The following is a 23266-nucleotide window of genomic DNA, read 5'->3' as shown; positions in this document are numbered from 1 at the left end:
GGAAGTGAGGATGCCAGAAGCTGAACTCTTAATATTACCTTATTTTATGCTACAGTTAAAGTGTGTACAGGTGACAATCTGTGTTCCATGGCACTGGATTAAGCCTGACAACCTTTACCACGCTAAGCTTTCAGTTTAGAGAAAGAACATCAACTGAAAAAGCAAAGAAACTCTGGCTGGATTGACTCTAAGAGCTGTCTTTATAATCAGATGTTGGTTGGATCGTAACTGTCTCCAGCTGAGGAAGAGTTGGCTCTCAACTTTAATCCATCACAAAATCCAAAAACCTAAAAGAAGCTGGCCGGAAACCGAGCCAAACATCTGGGGCCATTTTTGATTCTCAATTCAGCTTGGAGACGTAAATCAATTCAGCGGTTTGGTGTGGTTTCAAACTGTGAACATAAACCAAATCAGGTCTTTCTGCTGCTCTGTGTGTCTGTGTGTAAAGGTTTAGTATTTTGTAGCTTGACGCAACAAATCTGATTTTAATTCACCTAAAATAAACTGTACAGAGTTTGAGACACTTATACTGACAAGTTTTGCAATTTGACTCTGAACCATTTTCTCAGCAGATCATGGAGTGTGACAAACAACAACATAAGAAGCTTCACTTTGCATCTGGCTACGTGATAATCTTTTACAATTAGGCAATTAGGTTTTAAACCCTATAAGGCTAGCCCTCAAGCAGGTGGATCCAAAGCCAACCTGAAGTCCCCTTTCGCAGGTCATTCCCCACTCTCACCCTGTTTCCAGCTCTATCCATAACGAGTAAAGGCATAAGAGTACTTTTTTTAAACTCAAGATCATGTGAGCGTGACGTACCCGTGACCCGATGGAGCAATAAAATAGAGGCAACAGTGCACTCTGCTGTCCGGCATCTGCCTTCTGTTGACTCTGGACTCTGCGTTGAGATAGTCTTCGAATTTGCTGTCGATGTAGTCGATAACAGGCTGCCAGCTGAAGACAGAAAATGAACGACATTAATGGACGATACAGCTTTAGAGTGTGTCCTAGTTTGTATTTCAACCAATGACAAAGCGCTGAGCTCACCAATTGCTGTTGTCGACAGCATCGCCGAAGCCAGGGGTGTCAACGATGGTGAGAAGAAGATGAACTCCTCCCTCCTTCACCATCACCTTTGACTGTTCAACCTGCAATGAAAAACATGGACTCAAGTCAGTCAAAATATCTGCAAATGTTGAAGAAGTTACGATATAATTTGGTTTACAGGACGTGGCTTAAAAGCATTTTTGTCATTTTAAACCTTAGTTACATCCTATACCACCAAAATACCAGCTAAGAGTCAAGAAAAAAAACATTTATTGAATTACTGTTACTTTACATTAGGCATTACTGCTTTGCTTCTCATCTAATGTTTAATACATAGTGAAGCAGACAAGGCTGTTTGTACCATGTCAACCCCATTAGCTCATATTTAAAAATGAAGGACAAGGTTCAAGGCAGCTATATGTCACTTCTGGGTTAAAATTACAATACTTAAGGGCCCACAGTGCTATAGTAAAGTATAATTAGTATAAAAATAGTAAACATCAGTATAGAAATAAATTAAAAGTATTGTATATAAAAAAAATTAAATGTAAAAAATCAAAGGTTAAAGGAAATATTTGTAAAACACAAATGGATGAACAAATAAACAAACAAATAAATAAATGATAGTGGGACACAAGTCAAAAAAGTATGAATACCATAAAAAGGAACATTTTTAAATTCTGTGCATTTTGTGGATGGCAGTGTGGCATTTATGCATTTCAGAAAAAAGGGGTAAACTATTAAGTACATAAGCCTTTTTAGAATGCTTGTTTGAATAAAATACTCCCTGATTTAAGACAAGTGACCAGTTGAGAGGCAAAGCACATCTCTACTGACTACTGACTGACAGTAGGGGGGTCCCTGCCTGCCACATATCAATCTAATACGAGCTAATAAGAGCTACACATCTGCACAGAAACTGCACATTGCAGAACACAAAGGAAGTCCTCCATGGGATTGAAACCATAGTTAAACCATCTAAAAAACAGTGATTTATGAAGCTGTGTGAATTATACTCTAGGTTTTCTCGAGGGGTGTAACGGTACATGTATTCATGCCGAAACGCTCCATGAGGCCGTTCTTATCGGTACAGTGCTGTATTCGAATGAGTACAGTAAGTTTAGCCGCTGCACATGGCTCTTTAATATTCACGTGAGTACTCGTCTATGATTGGCTGAGCAGGGAAGGCGTTTTAATATTCATGAGGAAAGTGGTCTGTGATTCGTGCTTTGCGATCATGTGCATATCATGTGGACGTGACGTCTCACGGTGAGCCAATCAGAAGATGAATATCAAAGAGCTTCTGTAGCCACAGGAGCTTGTGTCTGAATTGTGCATCATGGCTGCTGCTAACGACCAACCGGAGCTTGAAGAGCCTCCCCCCTCGCTGTATAGTGGCAAGTTTTTGGTTTAATAAACATGCTAAACAAGCAAATGGTTTTGCGTTGTTCCATACTGTACCGAAAATGTACCGAACCGTGACCATAAAACCAAGGTATGTACTGAACCGTGATTTTTGTGTACCGTTACATCCCTAGTTTTTACAGTGATTATTTTATATCAAAATATATATTATATGAAGTCCCTAACAGTGTTCATGCTTACATTTATTTAGCATCCACTCCCTTTACTTGGTTGAGGTGTTATGAGAGAGGACTAAGCTGATGGAAACTGTATCTATTTATTGTCATTGTGGTTTTGGGTTTGTCTTTGTATTAAGTCTTGCTTCAAATTTCATTCATTCTGCAAAATACATTCTGTCTCCTCTTAGCATTATGATTGATGACTCTGATGACAAATGAAGCCTCTGTAGTAGAGGAGGGACACTGAGAGGAAAACCTACATAAAAATGTGTTCCTCTGTGGACAAAACCCACCCGAGGGATCACTGAGGTTGTACCCATGAGCTAAATGTGTGAATCAATGGGGCAGGTGGGAAGTCATAGCGAAACAATGTCTAGGAGTACTTAGGCTTCACTTTGGATCCATACTCGAAGATGACTTAGAACATTTAACTATAAAGATCACACTGACTTCTCCTCTCTTCATTCATACAAATACACAAACCCCTGATCAAATCAACAACAGCCTCTAACCGCAGAAAAAAAAACTTCTACTGCAACCAACAAGCGTGTAATCATAGATCAGTGCTGGGCAGTGAAGAAGTGAATAACAGCCTGAACAAAGCTGCCTCTGAGCACATCAGAAAGTCCAGCAGGGCTTTGATCTGTGTGAGGTCGAGGCACAACCCGTGATGGGCAGATGAACTATGATTTCATCAGCAGATCTTAACCAGACCTCTCCTGCCTCGTCTGCCAGTCTCGTATCAGACTGAGTGAGAGATCAGGACACAGACAAACACACTCCTTAACACTGCCTTTGACTTTTCTAAAGCATAAAAATGTCTCCTCAAAAAGGGACCAGTTCAGCCCAAACTGTTTTTAGCGTTACATGTCTCTGCACCTGGTCGTCTGCAGGTTTTCAACTGTTGTCCTTTAAAGTCTCCCAGCCAGACTGTTGCATAACAAGATTCCCCGGCAAAGTTTTTATAGACATCCCTGAGCCCTCTGACCCCCACCCACTACCCAGCAGCATCTGTGTGTCTCAGTCTGGCTGTCTTTAAGCTGACCCGTGACCTCTGAGCTGATACCTGGAGGATAAAGTGACCACACAGACACTTATTATTGTCAACAGTGAGAGCAAGTAGGATGGTCATAGACCCTCAAAATGCTACTTAACGTGCAGTTAAGCAAAAACTCAGAGCTACTGATTGGTTGCTGGATGAAACCAGGTGACTAATTAGAAAGAGAAACTGTCCAAATATTTCAAACTCAGGCTCTATTTCCATGTTCTTAGGTTTGAATGACTAATGTGTGAGAAAAGTTTGGCAATTCTTCCTGCTTCCTGCTTCTGCAGGCGTTTGAAACCCCGACTGTAAAGGCTCAGACAGAGTTCTGAGAAACAAATAAGCTCAAATCTCTGCAGAAATCAACACTTCGGACTGTGTTCACACTGCAAGCAACCAGTGACCCAAATCTGAAGTTCGTGCTTCTATGTGACTCAGGTCGGATTTTTTGATAATAATTTTTGTATCTAATCGTTTAAACACATGAGGAGTTATCTTCTTATGTGGCCCTGAATCAAATTCAGACGTTTTTTTTCAGGAAGATGAGACTTTGCCATGAGACTCAGCAGTGAGAAGTCCCACACACACAAGAAGTCATCATTAAATTTTGACTACCGTCCTTTCTTGAAAAGAAAATAAACAGCTGATCAGAAATACAAATTTTGAGCTGAGCATCTTTTTCAAATTATGCGTTACGACCTGCTCAGTCTGTGTTTATTTTATATGCATTTTGCATTTATTACCAGGAACAATCTGTTTAAAGGGGGTCATTTCAAGTTATAAAGCGATTTGATATTCGCTTGTAACTATTTCAAGATTATTCAAAGATTGACGTTTGTGTTTTGGCTGTAAATCCACCAACCTGTTCACTTCTGGTTTAACTCAGTTCATTATGTCAGTTTGTTGCTGTGGTCAAGTTAAATGTGATCTAGTTCGGACAGGGTTTGTTTTATTTTGAAAGTCGCTGGGCATTTCACTGGACCTGTTTTTTGTGAAATTGACATGTAACAGGTCCAGCATCTAGCAAAAAACTGCAACCTGCTGCAGACGGGACAGAGCTATCGTCGCATAAACTTTCAATTTCTTTATGTTAATGACTTGTCAAATATCAGAAAAATATTGCCCATCCCTCAAAGGAACCAGACCTCATGATGAGACAAAAAAGTTTTGTTATTGAAGAACACAGGCATACCTGATCTACCACTGCCGAGTTATTTTTTTGTTCTAGGGATGGACCAATCATCGGCCGAGCTGATTATCAGGGCCGATATTTGGCATTTTGAGGCACATCAGCATCTGCCTTTTTTTTTGATCTGACGGCTGATGAGAAACAGATTTAAAGCTACATTGTTGTGGCTCTAATGCAATCGCTCCACTGTCTGTAGTCACTACTCAGTCCCCAGCACTGTCCCACCCACAATACCATCTGATTGGTTGCAAGCAAAGCCATGGCTTGGGAAACAGCCAAATCAGCAGTGCAGTTATTACAGTTATTGCAGTTACACTGAGATTTTGGAAGATTTATTTTGCTTTAGAAAACTGTAGCTATTTACTTCTCTAAAGTTTTCATTTAACTTTATAAAAGCCTGGTAACTGTTTGATAAACTCATGCTTAAAGGTATTTGAATGAAGTTAAGTGTTGGAGTTTGTATTGTTCAAAATTTTGACACCAATATTTTCAAATATCGAGTATTGGCCTCCTTGACTACAAATAATCGGTATCAGCCAAGAAAAATCTGTATCGGTCTATCTCTATTGTGTTCCTCACAATTATTTTCCCCAGAGTCTGAACCAAACATGAAGAAGCAGCATTCAGTTCAGGTCTACAGCAACAGTCAGCTTTTACAAATCCTGCCGATATTCAAACCAATTATTCTGATGTCTATTCTATCAAACAGTACTCACATGCTTATATTTTATAAATCTGTAGTATACTTTAACTTTGTTTCAGCCAAATATATGAATAAATATAAATATAAACTCCCCTTACCCACTTGATCTAAACTGACAGTCTAAATACTAATAAAGTCATACAAAAACAAACAGCAACAAAAAACTCATTAACCCAGCCAGCAGCAGCAGACTCCTGAGTTATAAAAAGCGAAATAACTATTAATGTTAAAACTAACTGGTGGCTTTGGAAAACCTAAAAGCTTTTATAGCAATGAACAAATAAAACAAGGAAGGATCCAAGCTCCATAAAAAATGTCTTAATCTTTGGGGATCCTTTCTGTCACATCATCAAACACTTGAAATATTCAACCCAAATGGTTACACTGTTGTTTGTTTCAAGCCTGCAGCTGTTTGGTGAAGCTGTTTACTTGTTAAACTAAAATGAAAAAAACTTTTTTTTTGCTTTTGTTTTTATCAGTGCCCGGTTGTTAAGCAGAACAAGCATCAGCCAGCAGAAAGGCCATCTGAGAGCTGTTTCCTAACTGCCATTAAATATCAAACGAAGAAGAAAGCCAAAGTGCCAGCTGTTTGGAAAAAACAACTGCTGCACTGTGAGAATCAGAGCTGCAGAGCAATGAAGAGACTTCTGTCATCCTCACAGTTCAAACTAAACAAAAACAAGGTCAGGTGAAAGCTTTGCCGGATAGAATAGCAAATCTAGATCATATCTGCATATTTTCTCCTGGCATGTCTACCAGCACAGTCATGGGTCTCTCCCTTTATCTCAAGGGATGGGTTAACAAGCATGTAACTGTTCCTGGTGACTATGATTAACACAATGCTTGAAATAGCCATCCTCATGCATTACCTGTGAGTCACTCAGACCCAGAGTCTGTTTGAAAAATAGGATATAGGTTTACAAAACACACAACTTTCCTCCTGTGACTTGTTAACAATGTTGGACATGTCTGTGCAGCTGGACAGGCTGATGTGGATAGAAACAAGACAAGGACATGATAAAGAGCTCCTGCGATAGGACGCTGAGCGTTTAGGACTGCTGAGTAGACGACATTAAAGAATCCTGCTGTGTCTCTTCTTCTGCAGCGTAACAGGGTGAGTCAAGCCACAGTCATGCCTGTTAAGCAGAGCGACTGCCTACAGACGGTGAGCTCATGGGAAAGTAACATCTCTGTTCAGCTTCACGGTGTGGCACAGGGACAGCCACGTTAAACGTCTGTGTTTGATTGGATCAGTGGACTGAAGCTCCTTTACTGTTAACACGCTGCTGCAAAACATACAGAACGTGACAGGGGTCAGCTGGGATGCTACTGGTTTCAGTCTGCTTCATGTCTCACTGTCAGATGCAGAACAAATAACAGAAAACACTCTATGCTTTGATGCATCATCGCGCTGAGAATGGCTGGGAACATTCAGGATATCAGATACACTGCAGTGAAGTCTTTATCTGTGTGATGATTATCACCTTTTTAGGTACAAAACAACATTTCTGGACGACGATCTGCAACACTACGCCAAAAAATATGTTTCTCTGCTCTTTATATTTAATACTGTGACATTATGTAGTTTTCTGCACTAAATCCAGAGCTGTTCCACTGACATACACAAATATCACAAAACTAAAGAATGAAATCTGTTTTCTTATTCTGTCAATGCCTACAATCTAGATTTCCCCGTTTTAAGTCACTGCAATCACCAAGATACTTCAATAGGGAGGAAGATGCTTTGAATTCAGCCAGAAACAGCAGGAATTGCTCTTTCTCAAACACCAAGACACCAATGACAAAAGCAGTTATCTTAACCCTGCAGAGTGCAGGAGGTGTTTGTCCACCACTATCTGAATCAGAAATTTCATTTGAGGGATTTAAGCTAGGATTTATTGCTCAAATATGACTTTTTAAATTGGCTGTTCAAATCACATTTCTAAATGTGGCCTGTCTGCAGATGAGGATGTGAACAGCTCACGTTCCTGAAGTGATTTGCATGCTTTATTGAATATTAATGATGTGACGCATAGAGCAGTGTTCAGGGCAGCAGCCAGGAGTTTCATTTATGTTCTTTTGTTAAAAACAGAGTGTGGTGGCAGCTGGCAAATTTGTGAACAGGTTATAGGCCTGGGCTGATAACAAATTTTGCTGCTATGTAGCGAACTGCACTTTCCGTGTCCATGTAAACTCCTTCTCATCCAGATCAGAGTTATTCTGAATGCTCCAAACCGAGGAAACTGGACTGTTCAGAGTTTGTGAAGATGGTTCTCCTCTCATCCATGATGCTTCATCAGCCTCATCAGTTTCATCCCAAACTCTAAACAGTCCAGTTGTCTAAGTTTTTAACATTCAAAATACATTTCCTTCTCAGTGAGAGTTAAATGACAAAGGCTCTGCATCTACAGGTGTAGTTTCTTACCCAGCTGGGGAAACTGGGTCAGGTGGTTGTGTTTTAGGTGGGCTTGTCAGTTTGTTGTGTTGCCTTTTTTTGTTGCTGCACACTAGCTTGTTCATGTTGATGGACTCGCCTTGCTAATTCGGTTTGAAGCTGAAATATGTCTACTTTGGGGCGTTGGCATTTCGCTTCACAATCATCTTTTTTTTCCACCTAATTTCTACTGCTAACCTGCATCGCCCCTTATGAGCTCATGAGGCTCACTTGCTACACTCAACTAACGGCCTGGCCTCCCTCCTGAGACAAAGATTTTGGATGACTGACATGAGAGGTTGCCCTGTTTGTTCTGCTACAAACGCACTTGGGTGCTGAGAGAGAGTGAACCCTCTTCTCCAGCCTGTTTGAAGGCTAGTGACAAGGAAAGCAAACGTGCACGCATCTGGCTATATATCAAGGCCAGCCAAATTATCAAGTTGATTTCATTTATCGTACGATTAATTATTTATTGACCACTGACCCAGGCCTAGAGAGTTATGTTAAACAGGAGAAAAAAAGGGAAAGAAATTTAATGAATTTTGTTGAGTCCCGCCTCCATTTTTGTCTGTGGCGCAGAACTCTGATGTGTGTTGTTCCATAATGATGTCAAAGTCGCCTGGCTATTTAGACTATGAATGTCTACTGATGCTAAAAAAACAAATCTGACATGTATCTGAATCAGTACCACATTTGAAAGTAGGGCTGAACAATTAATCAAATTTAAACCGACATTACAATGTAATAGAATGCAATTTTCTAATTGCAAAGGCTGCAATTTAAAAAAAGTAAATAAAAAATTAAAGTGCATTTACTTTAGTTTGTGTTTTGTTACTGATGAGAGATTGGTATGATTTATATCCAATTAATATGTAAATCAATGTTCACACAGTGTTTCTTTTTCATTTTATAAAAAAGTGCATTCCACATGTTGACATATTTCGGTGGTTGAGCCAGAGATTTGGTCTTATTTACATTTCTGCACTGTATTTTATGTGAGATCCATAGACGAGAGGATTCATATATACTTTCTTTTTCATTGTTCATAATAGGCCGGTTATTCTGCAGTGATATGTTCCTTTCTCTGATTTTATTTAAGGTAATTAATGATAATTTTATCACGGGTCTATGAGGCCTAAAGTTAAATCAATCAGTCAATATTCTACTGTGATTGTAATAGTTAAATAAAGGTATATGTTATAATTGTAAACATGAACAGGAAAAAATTGTTTGTATGTTAACAGTATCCTTTGTGGTGTTGGTCATACTATAGAACGGTTTATTGCTTGTGTTAAGTGAATAATGTAGAAGATAAACATAACCCCCCCAAAAATCACATGCTAAATCGCAATCAAAATATTGGTCAAAAAAAAAATCGCAATTAGATTATTTTCCAAAATTGTTCAGCCCTATTTGAAAGTGGCCTGAATCTGACACCAAATTTAGATTCAATGTGACTTCTGCTGTTCACACTGTCAGAACAACGTAGATATGGGTCACATTTGATCAAAACATCAGATTCAAGTCAGTTTTTCAGTTGTTCTAAAGGTGTGTTACTTTGTTAAAGACCAAAACTTAACTGCTAACTGAGGTTTGAATGGTATAAATGCTATTTCTGTCATTTGAGTCTGGTGATGGTGAGAGGAGCACTGTTGCGCCTGTTTCTGATTTCTAAAAACAGCGTCTCATTTCCTCATTTCTGTGATGTCGTCAACACAATCCTTGTAAAGCGGGAGTGTCTGACACAAAAAAGAGAGGCATGTCTGTACATCGACAGGACAAGACTGAGCTCAGTACGTGAAGCCGTTTGCTGGCTTATCACCAAGTCCCTGTCCCTGTATGCTCTCCAGCCTCACAAACCTTATTACCCAAGAAGCACAGGGACATCTGCCCCGCTCTATCACACCATCACAATCCTCCCTTCTTTGTCATATTCCTCTTCTCTTTTTGAATCATGAATTGTTTTCATGGCTCACAACGCTCATCTGGATCTCATCACATTCCTCGGCTTGGCTTGGCAAAAAGCAGCCACAATTATTTAAGAAGTAATTAGCCTGTGGTCCGTGTGGAGAGAAATGGGCGCTCTCCGTTTTCCATTTTTAATGTCCTGCAAGGCTAAACAGCAAGAAGAGCACAACAATAACAGACATACAGTACATTTCAATACAAGCAAACACTCCAGCCCTCAGGTTATCCGATTGTGGCTAGAAAACTTGTGAAATCCTGAGACCTTCAGTCAACAGACGCTCCCTCACACACACACTCACACAGGCTAAATCTCATTTAAACTCTTAATAAGAGCTGAGGAGGTGTAATAGGCAGGTAAGCAAATTGGAAGCAGCAGCAGGGCGATGGCAGACAGAGACCTCAGTGTGTTGCCAGGGATTAGAGGAGATTTAGAGCAAAGCAGGAGATCACAGGGAACAGGTGAAGAGAAGATCCTCACCGTGCAGCTGATCTACTGTACACCAGCCAAACTTTAATGCCCTACTACAGAGGGAGGGAGGAGAGCAGAGAAAGAGGCCTGCTGGAGCTCTCCAACACCAACAGTATCACCTTTCACTCTTCAAAAGGAAGCTGGAGGAAAAGTATGCAGCTGCATGCTCTATTTGAGGCTACAGCCAAACCCCGATTGTCTGCAGCGTCACTGTGAACAGCATCAAAGATGGAGGACTCGAAGCACATTCCTCACACATTCATTTCACTGCTGGAAGCAGATACATCCCTGGCTCAGACACTTATGCATGTTTTTGAAGTCAGTTAAAGCTTTATTTGACATGACAGTTATTCAGAGAAGCATCGATAGCTTATATTGAAAACAGACTGAGGGTCAAAGAAAAACAGAGGTATGGCAGCAGCACAACACCTGGGAGAGCTTGCTAGGCGCTGCCCTGTTGGCTGTGGCTGCCTTTTGCAGCAGCTCTCTCTTCTTTGACTGTCATTTGTAATGTTTTCGTCATCTTTGTATTTGGAGAGGATCATTACTTTGTATGGCTCATTTGTTGGTCATGGACACCAAACTTTTTGTGGCTTTTTCTCCTGTGTTTGTCTGGAGATCCTACATGTAACCATGGCTGCATTGTTTACATGTGAACTCAGCTGTTAGCATGTCAATGCTAACTGGTGTAAGGCCTGATGTCTTCCCACAAAGTGAGGAGAAGGAGGTGAGGACAACGTGCTGGTTCACGAGTGTGAGCTAAGAAGTGATGACATGGACCTGTCCTTCCATCCATCGTTATTGGGAAAGTAAGATCTATCTCCAATAAGATGGACGAGCTAGCTGTGCTAACCCCGCAACAGAGGGAATACCAGAGGGCAGAGTAGCATCATGCTATTCACAGACATGGCTAACGGAGCTAACATCATACATGTTGGAAGAGCTTCACCTGCTGTGAGCAGACAGGATCCAGGAGACAGAGACTGAACAGACTGCTGAAGAAGCTCAGTCCTGGACCCTGTGGAGGTGGAGACTGGCTGAACTGGAGGATGATGGACAAGCTGTCGTCATCTATTTTCTTATGGACCTTTTTGCACTTTCTATACACTTTCTTACTTTTGATTTCAGAACAGTACTCAACTAAACTGACACAGTTTACAATTTTCTACATCTTTGTCTTTATCAATTCAAACGAAAGTTTTAGGGGTTTTTTTAACCAGAGACATATAAAACTCTACAAACATACACTTCACAGCAATAAGTCTCATTTGACAAAAAAACCAAACATTTTTCCTATCAGCACTGTCATCAGGGATGGGTACCAAATTAGGTATTTTTATAGGTACCGACAAAATTCCATCTACTCCCAAGTACAGATTCATGCAAAATTAAATGGTACCATGTTCAGGTGCCTAAATGCATCCTTGTGACTGTGAAGGAGTGGAAGAGTAGGTAATTTTCCATGCTGGACATGAACGCATCATTGCAAGTTTAAATATACATATATAAACTTGACAAAAAAGTACACAAAAAAGTAACGAAGAATGGTACCGCTGAGTGCCTATACCGATTGCCAGGTACCAGGCATCAGAACCATTTTACTTCAAATGTGATGGTACCCTAGCTGTAATGCAGAATAAAAGAATCTTACCAGATTACTTAGTCCCAGACACAAGCTAATCAACCGCCTTGTTTTGGTCTTGGCTTGTTGCAAAGATCAGCTTTTAAATTTGAATGATTTTTTTTAATGGTGAGATTTCTTTCAATGTCACCCAACACCATTCACGGCTCTCTTTGTGGCGTACCTGAGCAGGTCATACTGGAAGGAGAGCCAGCAAAAGGCCCAGAGCTCACCGGTAAAATTACCTGCTGACACTGGGACCTGACCCCTCTAGACTTCACCTAAATCTGGCAAAAGGATGTATCGAGGACCCTTAACCCAAAACAACACACACGTAGAGAATGTTCATAGAAACATGTCTATCTCCTTTGTGCAGCTTTCCCATCAATCAGCTGGTTGAGGTCTTAATAAGATGCTTGGAAGGAAACCAACTGACATAACTCAAATATCTTTGCTTTTATTTAGCTGTCAAAAAAATGTATTGAATGTTGTTGACATTATCCATCCTTTGGTTATCAGCAGCTGAGATGGAGGTGAGAAAAATGCAGGTAATGGATCTACCTTCTAGCATGTCACTAGTTTTCATTTTGACTCCAAACGTGGAAGTGAAACAGAAAATTAAAACCTGTTCATCCAGGTTGGACGTCAGCTTTTGAACTAATACAGAAACTAACGTGGTGTGACTTTAAAGTAGCACTCCTAGAGCCGCTACCTAGGGTGGGGCCAGATGTGCCAAAGACGTCACATTAGACATAAACATAAAACAGAGTTTTGTATTTGAAAGAGGGAATGGTTCTCACAGATCAAAGTACTTTAGTCTAAAACTCATCTGTAGCTCCGACAGCAGGTTACAGTTTGAGGGGATTTTTGAGCAGTGTGTCACAGCGTGTAGACAAAGCCTTCAGAGGAGGGGTGTACTGTTCAGTCATGCTGTCGTCACATTAGAGGAAGCTTGTTGAGCTGGATTGGGGAAGGGTGGTGTACAGTGAGGCGCGTGCCTTGTTTTATCTGCATCATCTCAGGAAGTTCTCTGTTTGTTTAGAGTTTTATGCGGTACACACACTTGATGATAATTCAGGCTCTACTACCATCAGGAAATGCAGCGCCAGTCAGAGTCAGTTTTAGAGAGGACAAATCCCATTGGGCTTCCTGGAAACAGACATGAACCTCCACTGACAGTTTGTTTGTAAAATCATAAACAAGCTGACAGGTGAATGCAGATCTACTGACTGTGAGGAGAACAAGAAGTTATCAACTTTTAGGTCTGATTTGAAGCTCAAATAAATTCACAGATTTACTTTGAAGTCATTTCAACAGAAACTCATGTTGGATTTTAGTATGTTATATTCACTCATTTACAGTCTAAGAAACGAGGAATAGGTGGGTTCTGGTATTGGGTATCAGGCAGAGACTGGCCTCAATTCAAGGTGAGAGCTGATGATACTCAAGGCAAAAAAGTCTTACGTAGAGTAATTTCTCCTTGCCAGTTACTGGTGCCATGGTTTGACACCACGGCAAAGGTGCGTTCAGACAATATGAATGAACCATAGTGACTTAATGGTTAAACCGTTTTATTTTGCACTTCAGTTCATTCAAAAAAAGGAAAAAAAAACTGACAGTTATTAGATTTAATTTGCATTGTTGTTGATTTATTACAAACAAATCGTAAACTCGGAGAGTTTGTGTTTTATTTTCTACTTAATGGCAGAGCGACTGTGCTGTCTTTAAAGGGGACATATCATGCTTGTTTCTCCTTTTCACTATGTCAGACTAGGATGCCTGTAAAGCATTTCTGCCCTCAGTACAAGTCATTTAGTTCCTTCATTGCCCCACAATAGTGTTCTCAATATCCTCATTTTAGGCCATTCTGAAGATCTCGTTGAAACGCTCCGTTTCGAGAATGACCTCCAGTAACCTCGCAACGTCACAGCCCTTTGTGCTCTGATTGGTCAGTTCTATCAGAGGGGTGGAGGGGGTAGAGCCAGGGGGCGGCTTTTGCAGCATGGCAGTATTTAATGGATGGTAATGAATGGAGCAGACCGAGCAAGTTTGCTGTTTGCCAAGACTTCACCATAAGGCATTGATAGCACTAATAAAATGGCAGAGTGTAGGATACGTCCTTTTGTAGTGGACCCCGAGTCAGACCCGGACGGTTCTGCAGCTCAGGAGGAAGAAAATCCACCTGGACACAGATCATCTCAGGACGCTTCAGTGTGGTGAATCAAACCGTTACTGTAACATGTATAGTTTATACGTGGGAATATAGGCAGACTTCACCTATAAACTATTTCTATAACAGGGCTCCATCCTGCTCCTTCACTTTTCTCTGTCTGTTTTATCCATCATGCTGAAAGTGTAGTCTAAAGATCGCCTCTACCGTCAGTTCGTCGCTATGTTATTAACACAGCATTATTGTGGTCCAGGGTCACAGTGCATGTCAGAACAAGCATGCAAATATCACAGTCTCACAAGTATTTCGACGTCTGCTAAAACTACAGTGTTTTAACTGCTAATTTACCATGTAAAGCCAAGCTGCTCAGCAGAGCAGAGTCCCTGCATCCAGCACTCAGTCAAGTTAGCCAGAGCTAGTAGGGAGCTTTATTTATACTCAGCTCTTGGTGGCTGTATCCCTCGGTGGCGGTTGTGTGACTAACTGACTTCACAAAGGAGGAGCTGCTTTATCAGATTACTACAATAAAAAGAAAGGATCCTCGTGTCGTCATGAAGGTCGAAGTCTCACGGCCAAATGGCAATGACCTATTTTCAGAGGCATCAAATCTCGTCCTAGGAGATCAGAAAAAATATAATATCTCATTTTTTGAAAATTCAGGGGGTGAAAGGTCTTGTTTTCAAATTTATTATATTATATGTAAGTATTAAATCAGGGATCAGCATGATATGTCCCCTTTAATCAAAATGATCTGTCACTGTTAAATGCACTAGTGGTATTGGTACTTGGTATCAGTGAGTACTCATGAGGGAGTACATGTACTGATATCGGTCTGAAAATAAGTGGTATCAAACATCCCTATAAGAAACTCTTCACATAAAGTGACACACTGGTGATACTCTAGGTATGAATAATAAGTGCCACACACAATGTTTGGGTTTTCTTTACTTGCATAAAAACAAGTCAACAGTCTACAGTGAACTCTGTTACCTCCATGCTGTGACACATGTAGGTATCAAGTTTACGCCGCCGTCTCGTATGTAAACACTAAACATATGTTGTTGTCTGCATCGCATCCAATGTTTCCACTCATCCTCCAGCATGTGAGAGCATTTTAGGCAGTAATGAAGACCTTTAGGATTATGATATTACATCCATATAAACAGATGTGATGGATGCTGACTGCACACAGGCTTCTTAGCCAAGTTACCTCACTGTTTACACTCCAGACTTGCTGAGCACGCTGAAACAAACATATTTGGTTTGAAGAGATGTTCACATTCAGTCAAGAGCAGCCAGAGGCCGGCTCAGCTAGTCTCAGTTCTATAAAGTCACAACAGATTCAGGAACGGTCTGTAAATGACAGCTCAATGTCATTAACAACCTGGAGAACAGTAGAATTCATCAGTCAGACCTCTTTCTTCACATTATATTTCTGTTGTTGATTACTCTGTTGGATCTGCTGTCATTTGCTTTCCATTTAAGTTAAGTATAAGTTGTAATTTATTTCTTATAACGTGCAAATTGTAAATGTTGGTTTTGATTTATTATTTGATTAAATCTCATTTCCATAGTTTATATCTTTAAAAATAAAGACAGATTTAGAATGAAGAACATTTTTAATGAGCCTTGTGTTGTTTCTTTTTACCTAACCCTTGCTTTTGCTCATGACTTTTTAGTCTGCCTGTGTTATTTTGCTGTTTTGTAAAACACACACATTTCCTATCCATAAATCTTACTGTATTTATTGTCAACATGTTTTCTTAGTGGTACAAATATTAACTTGTGAATATTTGTGTGATTTTTTTGTGTTTAATCTCTCAAAAGTGTTAAATGGGTGCAGTGTTTGGTGCACATCCTCCCTCTCTGTCAAAGGATTAGCTCCAGGAATTCCTCTCAGATGAAATCATCAGGTGTCAGGTTAGTCTGCTGAACATGATATGGTAAATAAAATCACAGGAATGTCTTGTTCCTGTTTAGTACAGATTTTGTGTAGAAATAATGCAAAACTATAGCTAAATCTTGATAAACTTAAACAAATAAAATGAAGTAACCTGGGTGATTTTGCTTGTTTGCGCTCAGATTTCGAAAAAAGCCCTTTTTAAAAGACAGCTTGATGTAATCTGTTGCAACTCTGGAACACACAACAACCTAATTACATTACCTAATTTGATATTATAACACATCTCTGCCCTGAGCAAACAAACTATCCCTGTGTGAAAGCAGATGAACCGGTTTCACTGTCTAACACAAACACAGCAAAGAGGAGCAGCCTCACAAAACAAGATCTCACACTGAAACTATTCAAGTCGGCGGCTGTGGGGCTCAGAGAAGCTCAGAGAGGCTAAAAAACAAAAAGGTACGGGCACACCTGTGTTACAGCAGCCTCAGGCTGTGACACTGACTGGCCGGTGTCATCAAGGTGAAGGTAGCCAAAGCTTTTAGCTACAGAGATCAGACAATCACTTTATGGGAGAAACAGTGAAGAAGGGGAATCCAGAGTGAACTCAGAGGAAAGCATCATCCCAGGAAAGAAGTACAAGTTACCTGAACAGTTTTTTTAATTCTATGTGAAGGTCCTGGATATTCAGGGGAGTACAGATCCGTCAGAAAGAGGGAGTTGATCAGCGTTGACTTCCCCAGCCCGGATTCCCCTGAAAGACAAAGAAAGAGCCAAAGTCAGTGAGTGGGTGGGAGAGGGCTGGAGAGATGCATTTCACGCTGTACTCGTTTTCTAATCCTCTCCTTCATGCCAAACTAAGGAGCAACATAACACGATCTCCACATGTTTATCAGCCCCATTCCTGATGTAGTCCTTCAGTGTTTGACATTCTTTACATTCAAACCTTTTCCAGGGACAGGAAACTGCCCCCTTTAACCTCCTTTTCTTTAAAAAGAGACGCGCATTAACATGAGACGAAGGAGGAGACAGACGGGGAGGAAGTTCTGTCCTCCCAAATTCTTTTCCTGTCTGCATTTCAGGAATCTAATCAGGGAATCATGGGAAGGGAGGAGAGGGGAAGGAAGATTTTCAACCACAACAGTCATGATGAATTTTCACTCTAACAAAGGAATGAAAACAGAAATCAAAAGCAGGCTCTATTGTTCTGGAAGGAATACGAAGCTCGAGGAGCTTTCAGAGAAGTATCTCTTTGATTCAACCTTTAACTACCGAGTCTGAATAGAGTAACAGACTAGAATAATCCTCACTGACAAGTTTATTCTTCTATTTCAAAGTCAGCTTGTGTTGTTTTATTTAGACCACTAATTGAGTAATGCTGCTAGATTTCTTCAACAGGCTGCGGCAGTACGTGCTGCAATGGCAGAAACACAATCCTTTGTTTTAAAAAGCCTCTTACACGTTAAACAAAGGTCTATCTTAGCAGGAATTTTTTTCGTAATATCAGACATAACAAAAGAATTAGAACAATCTGAGCCGTTCAGGGGCCAAGAAACAACAACAAAACAAAAGACAGCAGTTTTGCACATTTTTAAATCCACTTGAGTTTTGTTGAAACCTCGATGATCATTGAGGGCATGACTACATTTTATAGATACACACTATGGCTGGCATCATCCTCAACAGCCAGTGTTATCACTAATAGGTTCCAATTGATTACAAACACGGATTGTTGTGTCTGTGCTGTGCTAAGTGGCTACTGCCATGATGCTATAAAGCTCAACTACCTGGATGTAAATAAACACAGGTGGCATCAAGCATGGGAGAAAAAAAAACTGAGGTATCGTAGGAACAAGGTATTTTGTTCAGCAACTTTAAATTTTTTTTTTTTTTGTTAAGAAAATCCTTTTTTTAAATCCTTCATTTAAGTCTTTGTTTATACGCTGGGTTGGGAAAAGTTGCGATGTTAGATTCCCTGAATAAATCTTAAAAACTGACTCATATGTAATGTGCATTTTTGGGGAAAATATAGCTTCCAACATAGTCTGTAGACATCATCACCATTCATCTTTTTTTACTTGGTATGGAGTTAAAAAAGCAAACTAAAAATTGCAAACTTTTGAAATATTGAAAAATCGCAATTCAAAAATCAGCACCCCAAAAATTGTACAAGAATTGAATAGGAAGAAAAGCATATTGCCCTGCTAATACACACTAAAGAGTGGAAATGACTTACAATTATTACCTTTTAGTCATTTGGACTCAATAATTAGCAAAAACAGTGCTAAGTTTTCAAATATACCGAAATGAGATTTTGAAAAAGTGACAATTCATGTTGTGTCTGGTATGAACCTCAAAAACATCACTCTGACACTTACATTGGCTAAAAAAAGTTATTCTTACTTGAACTATACACTGCCTGAACTTTTGCGAACTGAGAACTGTTTATCATATGACGTCAGTTTTGTTAGCTTCAGGAAAAGACTGTAAGAAGCGCTGGAACAATAATACACCAGCCTGCTTTGTTAACATCAGAAAGACTTTTGCCTCCAGTCACTGTTTAACTGCCTCACCTGCTGAAGATATGTGAGAGATACCCAAAATTTACTATTTCTCTAGGCTCCCCTGGTTCTCAGCCTTTTGAGTAGTGTTGGGTGTGCACAGCACTGCCCCCTTGTAGCTGCAGCCTTTGTGAGAATATCAGACCTGCATCACCTGCAGCCAACACTCAGCAAACATGCTGATGGATAGAGTCAGGACTCCATGACTGAGACTCATTGGCTACATGGCATCATCCTCTACAGTCAGCATTATTACTAATAGGTTCAATTGATTAAAAACACGGGTTGTTGTGTCTGTGTTGTGCTTAGTGGCTACTGCAATATTACTATAAAGCTCAACCACCTGGATGTCAACAAACACAGGTGACAGCTTGCATCTTTTAGCGCAGCCTGGATTTTCAGCATTGTGATCGAAAAGGTGTCAAGAAAGTACCTGACCAAGGTACGTACCTTGGTTTTAGGGTCACTGTTCGGTACATTTTCGGTACAGTATGGAACAACGCAAAACCATTTGCTTGTTTAGCATGTTTGTTAAACCAAAAACTTGCCACTATACAGTGAGGGGGGAGGCTCTTCAAGCTCCGGTTGGTCGTTAGCAGCAGCCATGTATGAGGTTAAATTTGTGCCATCAGAAACTGAATTTGGCACAAATATAACCCCATACAAGATGACGCAACGGTCGTGCCACTCTGAATTTAAATTGAATTTTGAAACTGAATCTGCTTTTTGTGAATTGAAATTGAATTCTGCGTTTTTGAATTTTAAGTAAACAAAAAAGTTGAATTAAAGTATAAAAAGAGTTTAATTTTCATAGGCAAAATACAAATTCAAATTCAATTTAAAGAATTAATTCAATTAAAAACATAAATTCATTTTCAAAACATTAATTTACAGTATACATTTTGCTTTTCAAATTCAATATTTTAACTCAATATTCAGTTTCTGATGGCACAAATATAACCCCATAGCCATGATGCACAATTCAGACACAAGCTCCTGTGGCTATGGAAGCTCTTTGATATTCATCTTCTGATTGGCTCACCGTGAGACGTCACGTCCACATGACATGCACATGATCGCAAAGCACAAATCACAGACCACTTTCCTCATGAATATTAAAACGCCTTCCCTGCTCAGCCAATCGTAGACAAGTACTCACATGAATATTAAAGAGCCATGTGCAGCGGCTAACGTAAACTTACTGTTCTCCTTGAATACAGCACTGTACTGACCTTATGGAGCAGTTCGGCACGGATACATGTTCCGTTACACCCCTACTAAAAAGGCTTTTAAATTTCAGTGAGGAACAGCAATTAAACATATAACATGGGCTAAAGCTAGTATGCCTTTTTAACATTAACTTAGTTTTTTTTTTTCTTTAATTTGGGTGATGTTAAGACTGTAGGAAGCTGTGAAAGACCAAAAAACAGAGTTTTTGCAATAACCACCCAAAATTCTGCAAGAACCTGGAGAGAGTTACAGAGGTAACACAAAACCAGAGGCAGCGTGTTCCTGCTAAGGCCGGGCTGAGAGGAAGGCAACAAGAAACTGCTGAACAAAAGCTTCAGTGTGCGCGGAGAAGCTGTCATATGGCGGGCTGGCACGGCAGCCAAAGAACCTTTACAAACTTTCAGGGCCAATACAGGCCACCACTGCCAACAATTCAGACACCAAAAGCTGCAAGAGCGAGGAGGGCGAGGAGGGGGTGAGGAAAACATCACACAAAAGGATCCTTCACTCCACACACGTTCAGAGCCATAAATATTTTCCTAAGAGGGTAGAGCCCCATTTATTTTCACAGAAATGGTTCAGCAATTGTAGCTGGTCTGTGATGAAATATGAAAGACCGCTGCAAACATTAGAGGGCTGATGGGCAGCAGGGAGGAGGCTGTGGTTTAGCCCCAACTGTGAGTGAAATACAAGCGTTGGAAATGTCAGATTTCATTTAGAAAGATAAGAGATGATTGGAACAGCACGGCCAAGAAGAAGCAGAAAGATTAGGTCTGAGTCTCAGTGTGAAGGAAGAGGAGAAAGACGCTCTGGTTACAAGAGAAACACTTAAAGTCAGAGTTAGAGGAACAGCCGTGGTGGTGGTGGTGGGTTGAGTGAAGATGCTGATCATAGTTGTGCAGAGCTGCGGCTGCTTTGGATGGGAGGGGGCCGTGAACATACCACAATACTGAAGTTCCAGATTAAAACTTGTTTTGAAATATTTTGATCCCTGCTTGGGCTCTGTGAGCCAGACACACCCAACATATCACGTTAGACTCTTAACTCAAAACTTATGATTAACCTGGTCTGAAAGTTTATGATCCTTGAGCAAAATAATATCTGAATGTCACAAAAAGCCAAAAGCAGCGGGCCATTTCAGTGATGAGGCTCAGTCTATGTCTTGTTGTTTTTTTTTTTTGCAGTTCAAAGGCATTTTAAACATATCCCAGCAGTCACTGGGCACAGGGCAGGGTGCAACCTGGACAGATCGCCAGCTCATCACAGGGCTAACATAGAGACAGATAACCATCCACACACTAGGACAATTTTGAGTCACCACTGAACCTAATAATAGACATGCACCAGGTGGTCAATCTATTGGTCGGCTAATCAATCGGTGCCGTTTTCCTTGATTTTGGGGGATCCGTGATCAGCCCATCCTTACATATGAAACTGATCTTATGCCTCCTGGAAGGTCTGACAGCCAGCCATTTTTGCTTTTTGCTCTGAGACCTAAAACTCAGGACACTTAATTGGTTGTTTAGTTGTTTTTTTGTTGTTGTTTTTTGGAACATTGAAGGTATAAGCTGTCAGTTATACAACATAAAAATCAGTATCGGCTAGGCCTGTCACTATAACAAATTTTGCTAGACGATAATTTTCCAAAATATTATTGCTGATAAACGATATTATTGTCAATATTATTTTGATTTTTTTTCCTTTTTTTCATTGATGTAATTATGATAAATGGGAAAATAAAGTGAGTACACCATATCAAAAGCAAGAAACTTTAACTTTTTAAGAGTATTTAACTGTTATTAAAAGGTCAGAATCTTTTAAATAAAATAAATTAAACAAAAACTATAATCAATTTAACAAACAAGAAAGAGAAAAAAAATACAATGAAAATGAAATGGACTCTCTTTTAGAAAAAAATACATGTCAATGAAAATAATTAATACTGATCAAAAACAATAAAACATAGACCCTGTCTCTAAAGAAAAAATGAAACTCAAAAAAAAAAAAACAACAATAAAAACTATAGCCTAAATAAAAGGGAGTTTATACAGTTCCTGAATTGTTTGTAACATGTACTTTTTCCCAGTCAATCCGTACTGTCTGTCAAACATTTTTAACATTTCTGGCTTTCAACCGTATTGAAGGGCTGCATTTCTTTGGCAATGTAGCTGTCTTTGAGCTCCCACCATTTGCCTTAGTAAGAGCGAATTGTCAAAGAACAAGGCTCCGCTGCACCTCCCCTTCTTCTTCTTCGTTGCCACTATTTTCAAACAAATGCGACATATCAGCTCGTTGGTGTTCATGAGCTCACACTTTGTTCTTTCTGACAAAAAACAAAATATTCCCACACTGGGACTGTGGCAGGCGGCTTAAGAACCGTATCTTTCGTGTCACCACTCATATTAGCGTGTGTTTCCTCCTTACCCCTCAGGACGCTCGCTTCAGCTCTCTCCGTGTGGGAGCAGCCCCGTCTTCACCCCAAAGATCGTATTTTTGACAGATGCTCACTCCGCTATAAATCTGCTAAATCCGCTATAGAACCTATGCACCCCGATGTTAGGAAAGATAGACGTAGTGAGCCATCTTCTCATTCAGCCTCTTTGGTTGAAAGAGAGGAGGAAAACAAACATGCATGCACGTGTCAGTTTATGGAGGCTGGCAAACTTACCGAGGACGTTTTTATGTAACGTTCGGTTAATTGTTTATTGATTATCGTGACAGGCCTAATCAGGAGTTTTCTCAATCAGAGTCAAAGCTTATCTGACTGACAGCTGGGCACCCAGCTGTTAGTGAGGAGTATCAAAGCCTGCTTCTTGAATCAGCCTTATCATAATGGAGCCGCTGACTATAGGCTTAAAAAGTCCTCATTAGAAACATGAGGGTGATGTCACGGATACTACGTCTATGTATAATACACATAGGGTAGCTCAATACACAAAGCAGTGTGACTCACCCTGCCTCCCACTTATTCTCTTGTCTGCAAACATGTCATCTGTATCTTTTAACAACCATTTTGTAACGTTGCGTAAATAAACTTTGTATTTCATTATCAAAGCTGGAGATCTGCGAGTGGACAAACCTGAAAATTACAGATTTTTCAGCAAGGATCTAAAAGTAGACGAATGAAGCGAACATTCATTAAGCAAATGAACTCTGTGCCTTTTCTTCATGATGCGGGTTTGGATTGGGTTTATGCTTTTAGTTTAACAAGTTTAACAAGATCACAATCTTGTTTTCTTATGCCTAAAACTGCTTTCAGACAAGAAATCTTTAGAGAATTTCTAGACTGGTGGGTCTAGCAAACAGCTTGTGTTTGATGCTTGTTAGTTACAGCAGGTTTAGTTTA

The 23266-nt window shown here is 40.0% G+C and overlaps 1 protein-coding gene across 2 annotated transcripts in view; it reads right to left on the bottom strand.

Annotated features, from left to right (window-relative positions):
- Positions 1-23266, bottom strand: part of LOC141802816 (septin-7) — a 43815-nt gene that overhangs the window by 15324 nt on the left and 5225 nt on the right. For both annotated transcript variants that reach the window (XM_074686557.1, XM_074686558.1), the window contains exons 2-4: positions 16777-16883; positions 1051-1151; positions 823-957 (exon numbers count right to left, since the gene is read on the bottom strand). In XM_074686557.1, the coding sequence (XP_074542658.1) occupies positions 823-957; positions 1051-1151; positions 16777-16883 (343 nt within the window). The remainder of the gene's footprint in view (positions 1-822; positions 958-1050; positions 1152-16776; positions 16884-23266) is intronic.

Source organism: Halichoeres trimaculatus, unplaced genomic scaffold (genome assembly GCF_033239565.1).
Source record: "Halichoeres trimaculatus isolate MK-OKI-2021-1 unplaced genomic scaffold, fHalTri1.1 fHalTri1_scaffold_14, whole genome shotgun sequence".
Taxonomy (NCBI): Eukaryota; Metazoa; Chordata; class Actinopteri; order Labriformes; family Labridae; genus Halichoeres; species Halichoeres trimaculatus.
Note: the sequence above shows the minus strand (reverse complement) of the source record. Positions and strands in the feature narration are given on the sequence as shown.